The following is a 12,377-nucleotide window of genomic DNA, read 5'->3' on the forward strand; positions in this document are numbered from 1 at the left end:
GTACATGAAAGAGGGGCATGAGCACTGCAGATTTCATGACGGGGATGAAGCTGCTCCCACTTAGCTCCTACGCGGCAGTCGGGGAGACAGAGGCATTACCTGGCTGTTGAAATGGCTAACAACCTGAGGCAGGTTTGCTGATGTAAATTTTAAGAGCTCCTTTTTAAATGAAAACTCCCACTTTAATGGTTACAGCCAGGTCTGGTTGGGAGTTAAACAGAGATGGCTTCCAGGGGAGACCACCAAGGTCCATGGGTGAGACACATTCCTGCTCTGCTCCTGCTGGGACATGGGGCACACACAAGAGGATCCACCACAAAGAGCAAAGATTTGGGGAAAAGCAGCCAGGGCAGCAAGGAAACATGGGGCAAAGCCAATGGGAGAGGGCTGGAAGGAGCCCTAAAGGGCAGAGGCCAATGAAGCAGAGCAGGTTCAGGGAGGAAAAGCAGCTCCACCAGCTCCCCACCAGCACCCAGCCCACAGCACATGGATAGTAATCAGAGGAAGGCAACACAACATTAGGATGCGCTGTCAGCATCCTCCCAAACCTGCCAGGTTTAGCAAAAGCCTCTCCCCCGTGGCCGCCTGCCCCGTCTGCACCTGGCAGGGTCCCCAGCTCGCGCCAGGCTGCCTAGCCCAAGGGACCGCTGAAAAGGACGGTTCCCCCTTCCAGAGAGGGACAAAGGGACAGGCCGTGCCCAGGATGTCTTCCCCTCCTCCCAGGGCGGGCAGCCCCTCCTTGCTCCAGTAGTTATAAAAGGGCTCTCAATCCATGTAATCCATTAGATACAAATTACAGCAATTTAAGCACACTTGACCCAGAATTACAGCAAGCCCATAAAGAGCTGTGTCTTCCCAGGCAATTTACACTGTTACAAGCCCTCAAACAAACCACAGCAGAGGATTAAAAAACAAGAAAAAAAAGCAAACCGAACCCAGAAAACATGATGCTTGAAACAGCATTATCAAGAAATGAAAACCATTACTGGGGTTGGTTTGTATTCAGGTGGTCCTAAAAATGCCAGCATTGCACAATCTCCAACCAACGTGTGTCTTGCAGCTACCTTAAACCATTAAATCACAGCCACTTGAACGAAGATGTCATGAAGCACAGCACTACGTAACCGTTCGGGACGGGGACTGCAAGCCCCAGCCCAGGGGACACAGGCAGGAGGGACAGTGCTGACCCGGTGGCTGCTCACCCTCCCGGGGGGGCTCCCGGCTGCGAGTCCCCTCTGTAGCGGCTGAGGTCAACACAGATCCCACCAGCCAGGAGGGTGATTGCAATGTTTGTGCATCAACTTTCACCCCCTTCTATGCATTTATTTATGTATTTTAAAATTACGACTAGCCCTAGATGGCATCCCAAGGAAGAGCAGCAGCAGAGGACGGGCCACCCTCCCACCAGCCCCGCACGTATCACACTATTGACTTATGGACCACTGCAGGCAGGTGGCCACCGGCCATCACATCAGGCAGAGACTTGAGGCAGTGACACTCTGCAGTTATCCTAGATACTCAGCCTGCCTTACATGGAAAAATAAAGCCATCAGCATTAAAAAAAAAAGGTGCAAGTGAATTTCTTCCAACAGTCAGAGACGGGTTTATCCAGGTTCGGGTTTCCTGCAGCAGCCATGCCCATCAGCTTCCACACACACCATCCGTGGTCCTCATGGTCCCCAAGATGCTCCAGGACTGCCTGCGCCAGCAGGACCTGGGTGCCTGCCGCTCCTGGCTGCGGAGACGTGCCGGTGGCACAGGCCTTCCCGGGGACAAGAAGAAACGCTGCAGATTTGTGCCGGCAAGCGAAGGGCGCGAGCAGGGCAGCAGCCCCCGGCGCCAGCTGTCACTGGTCTGGTTGCCGGCATCACCACGGGGGGACACTGCCACGTTCATACCGGAGGGCTGCACGAAGGTAGGAGGGAAGAGGGTGGCTTTGGGGGGAGGGTGGCAAACAGGGCCAGCAGTTACCGGGGGACACAAGATAATTAAAAGCATCCAAACAGATGGAAAGGATTTGTATGGGCCTTGCTCTGAAATGCCTGACACCAGATGCTGTCACGAGGACGGAGCCAGGACCACGCCAGAGGTCTTGCCTGGCGCGGCAAGTCTTACACCCGGCTAAAGCAATTAGAGGATGGTGACGGAAACTTCAGCAGCATCAGGTCTAAGAAATGACCGATGTACTGAGAGGCTGCACCTTCCAGAATTAATACACCAACTTGCCCATGAGGACAAAAGCCAGGTTGGCTCAGCTAAGGGGCAGGAGCAGGACCCTGCTCTGGGGCCGCGGGAGGACTCCTCTTGCTGTCCCGGTCATTTGTCCCGACTTAGGGCCACACCACCCATCACAGCACAAAACAAGAGACTCTGATTACAACAATCTAATTTTTTGCTCTCCTTTTCCCCCTTCATTGCTACCGAAAGTGTAAATACGGAGGCTGGTCCACTGGAGAAACCCAGAGCAGCTTGCACACGCATGCTGTCTGCGAGGCGGTCGCAGCACGGAGCTGTACGTGTTAGAGCAAGAGAGGCACAGAGCTGTAAAATCAGGTCCTTTCAAGGGCTGTATTGTTTTATTCCGACTCTTTGGGAGACAGCACCGCACATGCCACCAAGAACTCCACCCCTCTGCTTCATTTTGCATTTGAAGCTTGTTACCATTGCCATTAATTTCAATTAATAATTCTATGTATGGGGTATTTTCTTTAAAACACGGTCGTAATGGCAACGGTTATGTGGAAAAAAAAAAAAGAAAAAAGAAATACTTGAAGGAAGGGAACACATGCCTTCCTCAAAGCCAGCAGCATGCCTCATCCCTACCCGTATGGTTTAGTTTACAAGCTCATGTCAGAGAGCCGATTTCACACACAAACACAAAACAAAAGCAGGAACACAACTTTTGATCACCCTACATTGATGTTTACTCTTGTTTCCTGTAGCCCCAGGTGACAAATCTGTCCTTTATATAGCGGAGGATCGTTGTGCTATTCACAAAGTCAACTGGACACATTTAAAACTCACGGCAGGTCTTTGCATTGGTGGCTTGTACCAAACTAAGGAATAATAATTAGTAAGCAACTAGATGTAAAACGATAAATATAAACTCAGTAACGTTTTTTTTCTGAGCAGAAACACTCGAAAGCAGGAGAATTTACAAGCAACTTTCTTACATATGAACATTTACGCCAAGAAGGGAGACGTTGGAGAAGTCAGCCCCTCCAAACACAAGGGCTTTTGTTCCACCATTCTCTGAGCTCTGAAGAAGTTTAATTTTTTTTTTTTTTTTCTTCATTTAACTTTGCCGGCCTGCCAGCTGGGTATAAGCCAGAAGGGTTATCCAGTCAGACCTTACTGCAATATATTTACAATGGTAGTGCATCTAAGGTTTGTTTATTTCGGGATTAAAATTCAAATGGCTAGAACCATTTAAATAATTAAAGGGCAATCAGAAAATGCCATGAAACCAAACAAATCAGGAAAAGTCATGGAAACCATCAGCAATATTTAATTCAGAAATTCTCTTTGTTAGGGAACTTAGCTGAAAGAAAACAGCTGGATGTAGTTCAACCCTCTAAATTAAAAACAATCTAACAAGGTCTATAGGGATAACTCTTTCAGCTACATATTGGAGACCAGATTCACTTCTACCAAGTAAATGTAATAGCACTCAAAGCTAGAAAGGAAATTCCTCAGAACTGAGGTAGTTTCTAAGTATCAGCACATTTTCCAATTCCTCGCAAGGCAACTTAGCTATTTACAATCCATTTTTTCCCACACATAAATTTATAACTTTTTCAATTTTATGCTTCCGTGATTTATTTTCTAAAGAAAAATAATCTAGCCAGAATATCCCTACTCTACTAACATCATGTTTTAATAAATAACTGGCTACTTCTAGTAAAATTAAGCCTCCGGGATTGTTTATACCAGCCAAGAATACTCCATCTTTATAGCTTTGCAGAAATTTGGTGTGAAAATAAAGTTGAATATAATGCTGACCCTGAGCTAACAAGTAATTAATGCTTCAATATAAAAATAGAAAATTATCCTTACAACACAAGGGTGGAATAGAGAAAACCCTCTCTCTCTGGATTGCTCTCCTGGCCGGATCCCAGTGCCCAGCCAGACCTAAAGGCTACCTAAAGCAGGAGGAGACGTGCAGAACAATTTTGAGTCTTTCCAAAGACTTTGTTTTCCCTAAACTATTTTAAAAAGTATTTCATCTCTTTTCTTAAAAATATACATTTCTTTTATTTATGAGTTGCCGTTCACCACAACACCGTTCCAACTGCGAAAGCACAGGTAGAGAGAGGAGGGTGTCTCAGGTAGTGCTGAAAAGCTACAGCCGCTGGGCCCCGGCTCCCGGGAGACCAAATACACCGAAAAGGAGGCGTCTTCAGCCCTGCCAGCTCCTGCCTGCTCCTACTCCCATCTGCCTGCAACAGTGCCGCGGGTCGCTGCCTGCCTGCTCCTTCCCTTTTGCCCCCCGTTGGAGAGGAAACAAAACTCTTGCAAAAACAAACCCAACACCCCCCCGCCTCCCCTCCCACAAAGTATTCCTTAAAAACAAAACCAAAAAAAATTTTAAAAAATTAATCCAGCATCCATCTAACAAATTTGCAGACAAGACACATGTTGGCATTTGGATCTGCGACACGACAAGTTGCTTCCAACCGAAGAAGTTTAATGCCTTATTCCCACGGGGGATGCATGTCAGGAACTGACCTACAGGAGTTACAGCTAATTGCAAGGATCCCGGGGAACAAACGACAACTCTTCTTAGTGTCTGCGGAACTGGAATTCTCTGTAGTCTCTTCCAATTTAACCAAACCTCCTGTACAGAAAGTACAACCTGCTCCTGGCATTAATGCCCTATGCAAATGGGGCACTTGGCACACTGACCAGCTCTGCCTTTACCTTCTGTTTTACCGCATAATAAAGACAAATTACTTCCACTTCTTTCCAGATAAGGCAACTAACATATGTGGATAAATGGGAAGTTAACTACATGAAACATGTTTTCTGCTCGTTGGACAATTATTTTTCCCCCATAAGATAACATGATAAATAAAACCTGCTTCTGTACAGATATTTCTCATTTCAGAAACACATACTTGTTACAGGCCAAGAGAAGACCCTGGGGTTTTTTTGCTTTCGTAAGAAATATGGTAAAATAAAATAAAATTAAAAAAAAAAAAAAAAAAAGAAAAGTGATAAAGACACAAATGCAGAGCTAACTACAGGCTTGTATATACATTTTTGTTATCCACCTCTAACATGGACTCTTGGTGAACGGGACAGACTGGTAGTCCCCGTTCCTGTTATTCCCAGAATAGCAAGGGAAAAAAAAAAAAAAATCCGTATCTTAAAACCAGTGGCAACATAGTAAAAACTGTACACTGTTGTCCATTAACTTAAAAAGCAAAGTCCCTAGATGGTATAAAAGTGAAAGCAGGAGCCTTCTAACTTTGATAATAAAAGTCTTTCCCCCCGCCCTATGCTGCACAATTATCTCCATTGTCTTTGCATGGCCAAGAACAAAATGCTAAGGAGCAAGGCTGCTTGTGATAAACCGCTCCTGGTAGCGGCAGAAGTGTTCACGTTCTTATCGCTCTTGTTGGAGTTCCCAGTGACTTCGGTGGCATTGAACTCAAACTCTGGGGAGCACTGCTGGAGCTCGCAGCCGCTGCCGCTCTCCTCCCCGCTGCTCTCCTCACCTGCGGGAGACAAACACACGCTGACCTCCTCTGCCGCCTGCAGCGCGATGCTTCGCTTGCAGAAGGCAGCGGGGCGGGGGGGAAGGCAAGCGAGTGGATGTTTCGACATTTATGAGATGTAAGCGCGGGTCCTCCGGTTAGCGTGAGTTCCACGTGCTGTTCGTCACACTCATCCGTACTGGTGGATGAAAAGCTGGACGTAAGCCAACAATGTGCGCTCGCAGCCCAGAAAGGCAACCGTATCCTGGGCTGCGTAACAAGCAGCATGGCCAGCAGGTCGAGGGAGGTGATTCTGCCCCTCTGCTCTGCTCTGGTGAGACCCCCCCTGCAGTGCTGCGTCCAGCCCTGGAGCCCCCAGCACAGGAAAGACACGGACCTGTTGGAGCAGGTCCAGAGGAGGGCCATGACAATGATCCAGGGGATGGAGCACCTCTCCTATGAGGACAGGCTGAGAGAGCTGGGGTTGTTCAGCCTGGAGAAGAGAAGGCTGCGGGGAGACCTTATTGCAGCCTTTCAGTACTTAAAGGGGGTTTATAAGAAAGATCGGGACAGACCCAATCTTTTAGCAGGGCCTGTTGCAATAGGACAAGGGGTAATGGTTTTAAACTAAAAGAGGGTAGATTTAGACTGGATATAAGGAAAACATTTTTTTATGATGAGGGTGGTGAAACACTGGAACAGGTTGCCCAGAGAGGTGGTAGATGCCCCATCCCTGGAAACATTCAAGGTCAGGTTGGAAGGAGCTCTGAGCAACCTGATCCAGTTGAAGATGTCCCTGCTCATTGCAGGGCGTTGGACAAGATGACCTGTAAAGGTCCCTTCCAACCCAAACCTATGATTCTATAGCAACAACCCTCCTTGCACAGCCTGCCAGAGATGCTGGTTCCCACCCTCTTTACTAACACGCTTACGCATAGCTGAAGCTTAACCAGCTACACTGTGTTAGCATGAAATCCAATTAAAAAGGGAAGAAGAAAAAGCAAAAGGCAAACAACAGCAAACATACTTATGTCAATGAAGTCGACATCGTTCCCACTGTACGCATTCTTCAGCTTGTTGGTCATCACCCGCAGAGCCATGATTTGCCGGCGAATCACCATGTCGGGCTTGGTAATATCAACTTCTACCTCCGGGTTATTCACTTGACTTGCTAAGCCGTTTCCAGTCACCGCAAAGTCGTACCTGAAAAAAAAACGTTCCTGCTGGTACTGGAGCAGCAGCTCGGTGGGGCCCTGCACTGAAGGGCGAGAGCGTGGGAACTCAGCGATGCCACCCCCGTTTCCAGCCTGGGCGATATCCTGAGCCCAACACGATCTTCCCACGTGCTAACCATCACGGAGCCCTTCTCTGGCTTCTTACCCCATCTCCCCTCCCTGCAACCCAAGCAGCATATGAAATTAAACACTGTTTGCATATACCCTGTGCCACAAAGGCAGGGGAATGACAATTTTCTCCCCAACTTGAAAAGAGGAGGAAGATTTGGGGTTTACAATAATAATGGCTTACAACAGCATAAATCAGCTCACTGCAGGCAACAGAGCAAAACAAGCTGCTGGGAAGCCCTGATGCCCAGTTAGATGACACTTTCGGGAAAACAACCTTTGGGGCCATAGTTATCCCAGAGAAACCTATAGTAACTGTTGGAGGCAGGAATGTCATTCTGGCTTTGCATAATGCACCTTAACCATCAAGCTGGGGTATTAAATGTGTACTTCTCACCACGCAGACATGAGATGCAGTTTCCCTAATAACCCCAGCAGAAGAAAGATCTGTGTTGTTGAAGATGAGATAACATAACCCCACGCATCAAAGCGGAGAAGAGCCGAGCTGCTCAGCCTGAGGAGGTGTGCGTGCTCAGGTCTGAACACACATACAGCCTCTTGGTTTAAAAGACAGACTGAGCAACAAAACCCCAAAGAATACATCTCCTGAAACAGGTATTTGGACTATCATATTATAGAGCAGGGATATGACACTTTTTTTTCCTCCTCCAATTAGCTGACTTGCAAGAAAAATCACTGTTTAACAGAAGAAAACATTACTTTTGCTTAGTTATGATGCCAGCATCAGTATCATGAGAGAGAAAAAAGCCTTTAGCACAATCTCCTGATCCTGGAGACCAGGCAGTGAGATATAATCATATGTCTGAAGGGCATGCTCAAACCCTGTCCTACATTTGGGAGGGTTTATTATTATTGCTGTTGTTGTTGTTGTTATGATTTGTGATCAATATTATATGCTGCAAAGAGGTCAGAGAGAGACCCAAGTGTGGAAGACTACTGAACTTTTAGCTTATTGGAGCCACAGAGAAAAGAGTAACAGCAAAGCAAAATATCTTGCACAACCCACATAGGATGGCAGTAAGCGAGGTCCAGCCTCCCCCCGACACCCACTTCTGTCTCCTTGCCCAGTGCTGCCAAGTCTCCATCTCCACTCCTTACTGACGCCAGACCTCACACACTGGGCAAATCTGTCGTGAAAAGCCCTGTACAAGCTGCTGATAGACAAGACCTCAGGAGGGCAGAGCCATTTCTTGTTGCAGAGACCCAAATCATCGCCCTGGCCAAGCAAGGCAGTTTCAGGCACACACAAAACAGTGCAAAATTTATGTGGTATGGCTCGGTCCCGTGCCCCCAAAATACCAAGGGCAAAAACTGTTATCACTTAGAAAAACTGCTGGAACACCCTGGATGACTTTTTTTTTTTTTAATGGAACATCCTGGATTTTGCTTATTTCCTCAGTAAGCAAACAGAAAAAAGGAAACTTCTATCTCCAAAACAAAAGTTAAACAGTTACATAAACCATATGACAGAAAACCTTTGGCTTATTAATGTGTTGGTAATGCCTTCCTTAGAAAGGGGAAAAAAGAAGTTTTGTAACTATTTTTCCATAAAAAGCCTGCATGAAAACCACCGGCCCCCTCGTGCCACTGATCTCCGCAGCGGAGAAGCGGACCTGTCACCGGCCCCCACCTCCTTTGCCCTTGCTCAACAAGAAACACCAACTGGGAGCACTGGGGCAACAGTGCTGTCAGACAACACGAGCATCCCTGCTCTGCGGCCGTGATACAGGACTTTGTACAAATCACCTCCCCAAACCCATGGGCAACCAGTAAGAGGTTTAGGTCCGAGTAAAGATGCTGTTATCTAGATATACAGACTCAGTTCTCTCCTTTAAAACAAACCACCACGTAGAGCTTGGACAACCCTTTAGCTTTGCGTTCAAGCTCTCCCATCTACAAAAAAAAAGGGGTAAGGGCAGCAGCCTGTCGCAGGGGGAGCTGGGGTCAGTCCCGTAAGAGCAGAGGGCTCGGGGAGAGGAGCCGGCATGCCGGGAAAGGCTGGGGCAAGAGGGAGAGAGTTAACGGGGGGCAGCAGCATCACCAAACCTGCTCTTGGCGCTCCCGTTCCAGCACTCGTTCTCATTGACAGTGCCTACAGACATATTTTCATCGTTGCAAATGTTGCCAGGGAGAGATGACCAAAATTTTTTGGCTTGCTTCAGCTTCTCTTTCACATCAGTAACCTATTAAATAAAAGAAAAAAAGAAACACAGGACATAATCCAGAATACCAAACGCTCATTAAAAGTGAAGCTGGAAAGGTATTTTTTATCACAACAGACGTGTATAGGCCAGATCTTCATGTTGTGTGTTTTGATGGTTGATTTACTTTTTTAATACAAAATTAAACACCGCTCCTCAAACGCATATTACTCATAAGCCAAGCCTTTAAAACAGGCACTTTTCTGACATACAAGCGTTGAGGTAATTCACGTCTAGAGCCATGGGCAGATTACACCCCTCAGAGAGTTTAAGACAGCCAAGGAATATTAAGAAACCCTATAAATTACAAATGGAAAATTATACGCTGCAGTACACGGGTGTGAAGCGCCTGCACGGCACCGGCAGGACGAGGCACTCACCAGTCGGTCCAAGCTTGTGCCAGCGGCTGTAGTCGGCCGCTCCTCTGGGTTGTAGGGTCTAAAACGAGCACTGAACCCGCTTTCGGAGACGGAGCGAGCAGTCCGGCCCTGGGCAAGTGGTTTTGGCTGGCCACATCCCTGGAAAACCTAGATGAGAGAAGGAAAGGGTTTTACGAAATGGGAGGTCACAAGAGCCTCCCTTCTCCAGGCTCCCACCCAGCCCCTGCCCAAAATAATACATCAGCTTTATATATACTTGAAAGGACATTAAAGAAAAAACCACATCGGTGAGAACAGGGAAATAAAACATATTGCATAAATAAAGCTCAAGTGTCCTCTTGGCCCATTTACCTTCTGAGACACCTGCATGCTGTTCTCCTGCATGTTCATGATCGCATCTGAAATCTTCACATCAATGGGGTCCATGACTGACTCGATGTTGAAGGGACCCTCCAGCCTTTCTGCTACCAGCAGCATCGAGTCTAACGCAAAGAGAGAAACGAAGGCTTTTAATGGAGGAGCTTCAAGGATAACAGATAACAAGGACAACAGATTGAGCGCACAGACATTAACCACCGCAACGTTGCTTCTGACCAGCGCACATCTCCAGGAAACATTTTGCTCCATTCCCAGAGCCTACAACTTCACCAGGCACTTACAGGCTGCCAGCACCAAGCCACAGGCTCATATACATCAAAAGCCGCATTAAGCGAGGGAGAGCCATCGCAGCCTGCCAAAAGGCAGCCTGTAATCAGCTCCTCCCATTAGAAGAAGCATTACTAACACCCTCCTCTCCATGCTTGTTTATTAAAGGTTTCCTTGTGTCATTTGTTTTTCAAGACTGCTTTCAAAGCTGAGAGAGAGAAAGCCACCAGCGTCCTCATGCTGGTCCTGAACGCAAGACACCAACGTGAAAGGGCCCAAGATGACCATCGCTACCATCTCTCCCTTACAGAAAGCTAGAGGCTTTGCTGTGCCTGGGGAAGCCAAGGGATTATACCTTCTGGCATTGCACGGACAATTTGCGTGAGGGACACTGCGTGACACCAGCGTAAATGTTGCGCACTAACAATATACTTGGCACATCCTATGCAAGTGGAGATGGAAAAGTCCCTCAGCCAACACTGGGTCACTCCTCCTGTGCCAACATGCACATCCTCATCAGATACATCACTAAACATAGCAGCTACCAAACTTCCATTACTTCCTCTGGGAAATTATTATTATTATTGGCATTAAGGCTTTCACCCTGCATTGCATTTCAGCCCTCTCTCTGGTTCTCCCCTAGAAGATGCCTCCAGGTACACAACTTGTGCTAAGCACTCTTCTCTTCTTGCCCATCGCGACCTTTATTTAATGTTTGTTTTCACTGCAGTCTCTCAACCCTGGAGCACCCTCTTGGCTGGCCTCCTCTCCTGCATCACTTTGTGATGCTCTGCCACAAACTCATAATTTTCCAGTTGCATTTAATTCTTCAATTTTTCCTAGCCTGTGTGACATGGGAGGCCAGGGCACAACGGCCCCTCCGGCCCCGAGGAAACCCTCTCCCGAGGAGCTCCTCCCCACTCCCAAGGATACGCCTGTTCCCTTCCACTAAGGAGAAATGGGCCTTCCACAGTCCGGCTATTAATTTCTCTTGAAAAGTGTTTCTCCTGACGTTCATCCTCCTCCTAAGCGCAGGAGGTACTTTCAACAAGCAGAAAACTTCTGCGGGCTCTGGCTACCTGTTAAAGCCCTATAAAAATACTCCACATACTGAACAATTTAGTAATAGCTCTGCCGTAGCGCCTAAGTCATGTTAAACTACGCTAAAAAAACCACAAACTCATTATAAATATACAATTAAGCTATTTGTGTATTTAAATAATAATACTAATAATAATAAATCCAACACCAAACCCCCCACCTGAATTGCAGACATCTTCCTAGCCTGTAAATCCACGTTTTAAAGGCAACCCAGTATTCCAAAGATTTGCTGGGTGTTAGTCAAGGGTTGAGCAGTCGATCAACCCATCCTAAAAACCATGTCAGCTGGGACTCGCGCAGCTCCGCCAAGGCGCCGGTGTTTAGGGGGTGAACCCCAGGAGGAGCTGGAGCCCCCAGGAAAGCCCCTCGCCCTGCAGGCACACACCACCAGCATCAATGATGGAGCTGTTGCAGGGCATGGCTGGAATTTAGCCGTCAGGGACTACAAACAGGTCTGAACTAAATGCATTTAAAAAAAAAAAAAAAAAAGGAAAAAAAAGAAGGTAATAACAAATGAAACAAAGAGTCTTAGACTGTATTGTGGTAGGCTCCAATAAAGTGATGCTTCAAATCTCTGAGTAATGACTGCTAGCATGAATATACCATTGTGCCGGAGTGGAGAAAAATGCTTTTGATGTGCTACCAAATGGAGACTTTTGTAAACAAGTGGAGCACAACTTAAATGTGTTCATCATTGTCAAAGCTTTTGGGGTTTTTCACGCACATAAAGAACATCCCGGCGCAGTTTGTAGGAAGCCACTCATTTCAAATAAAAATATTATGAATAGATAGATAATAAAACACACAAAATGCATAGTTTAAAAAAAAAAATCATTCCATTTTCTAACTACTTAATTCTCCGAGCAGCCAGGAAAGGCCGCAGATCAATAAAGTGTTTGTGAAAGACTGAAAGGAAACATAAACCCCAATTCTTCTGGCTGTTTGGCGTCTTTGTAAACTTTGAGCCGGGCAGGCCATCCACAAGAC

The 12,377-nt window shown here is 46.9% G+C and overlaps 1 protein-coding gene across 3 annotated transcripts in view; it reads right to left on the bottom strand.

The window, feature by feature from the left end:
• Positions 1-2,549: 2,549 nt before the first annotated feature.
• The window catches only part of GPC4 (glypican 4), a 70,515-nt gene continuing 60,687 nt past the window's right edge, over positions 2,550-12,377 (bottom strand). For all 3 annotated transcript variants that reach the window (XM_075512744.1, XM_075512746.1, XM_075512745.1), the window contains exons 5-9: positions 9,996-10,126; positions 9,645-9,791; positions 9,110-9,246; positions 6,727-6,902; positions 2,550-5,720 (exon numbers count right to left, since the gene is read on the bottom strand). In XM_075512744.1, coding sequence (XP_075368859.1) covers positions 5,512-5,720; positions 6,727-6,902; positions 9,110-9,246; positions 9,645-9,791; positions 9,996-10,126 — 800 coding nt within the window. In that variant the 3' untranslated portion in view covers positions 2,550-5,511. The remainder of the gene's footprint in view (positions 5,721-6,726; positions 6,903-9,109; positions 9,247-9,644; positions 9,792-9,995; positions 10,127-12,377) is intronic.

Source organism: Mycteria americana, chromosome 10 (assembly GCF_035582795.1).
Source record: "Mycteria americana isolate JAX WOST 10 ecotype Jacksonville Zoo and Gardens chromosome 10, USCA_MyAme_1.0, whole genome shotgun sequence".
NCBI classification, from domain to species: Eukaryota; Metazoa; Chordata; class Aves; order Ciconiiformes; family Ciconiidae; genus Mycteria; species Mycteria americana.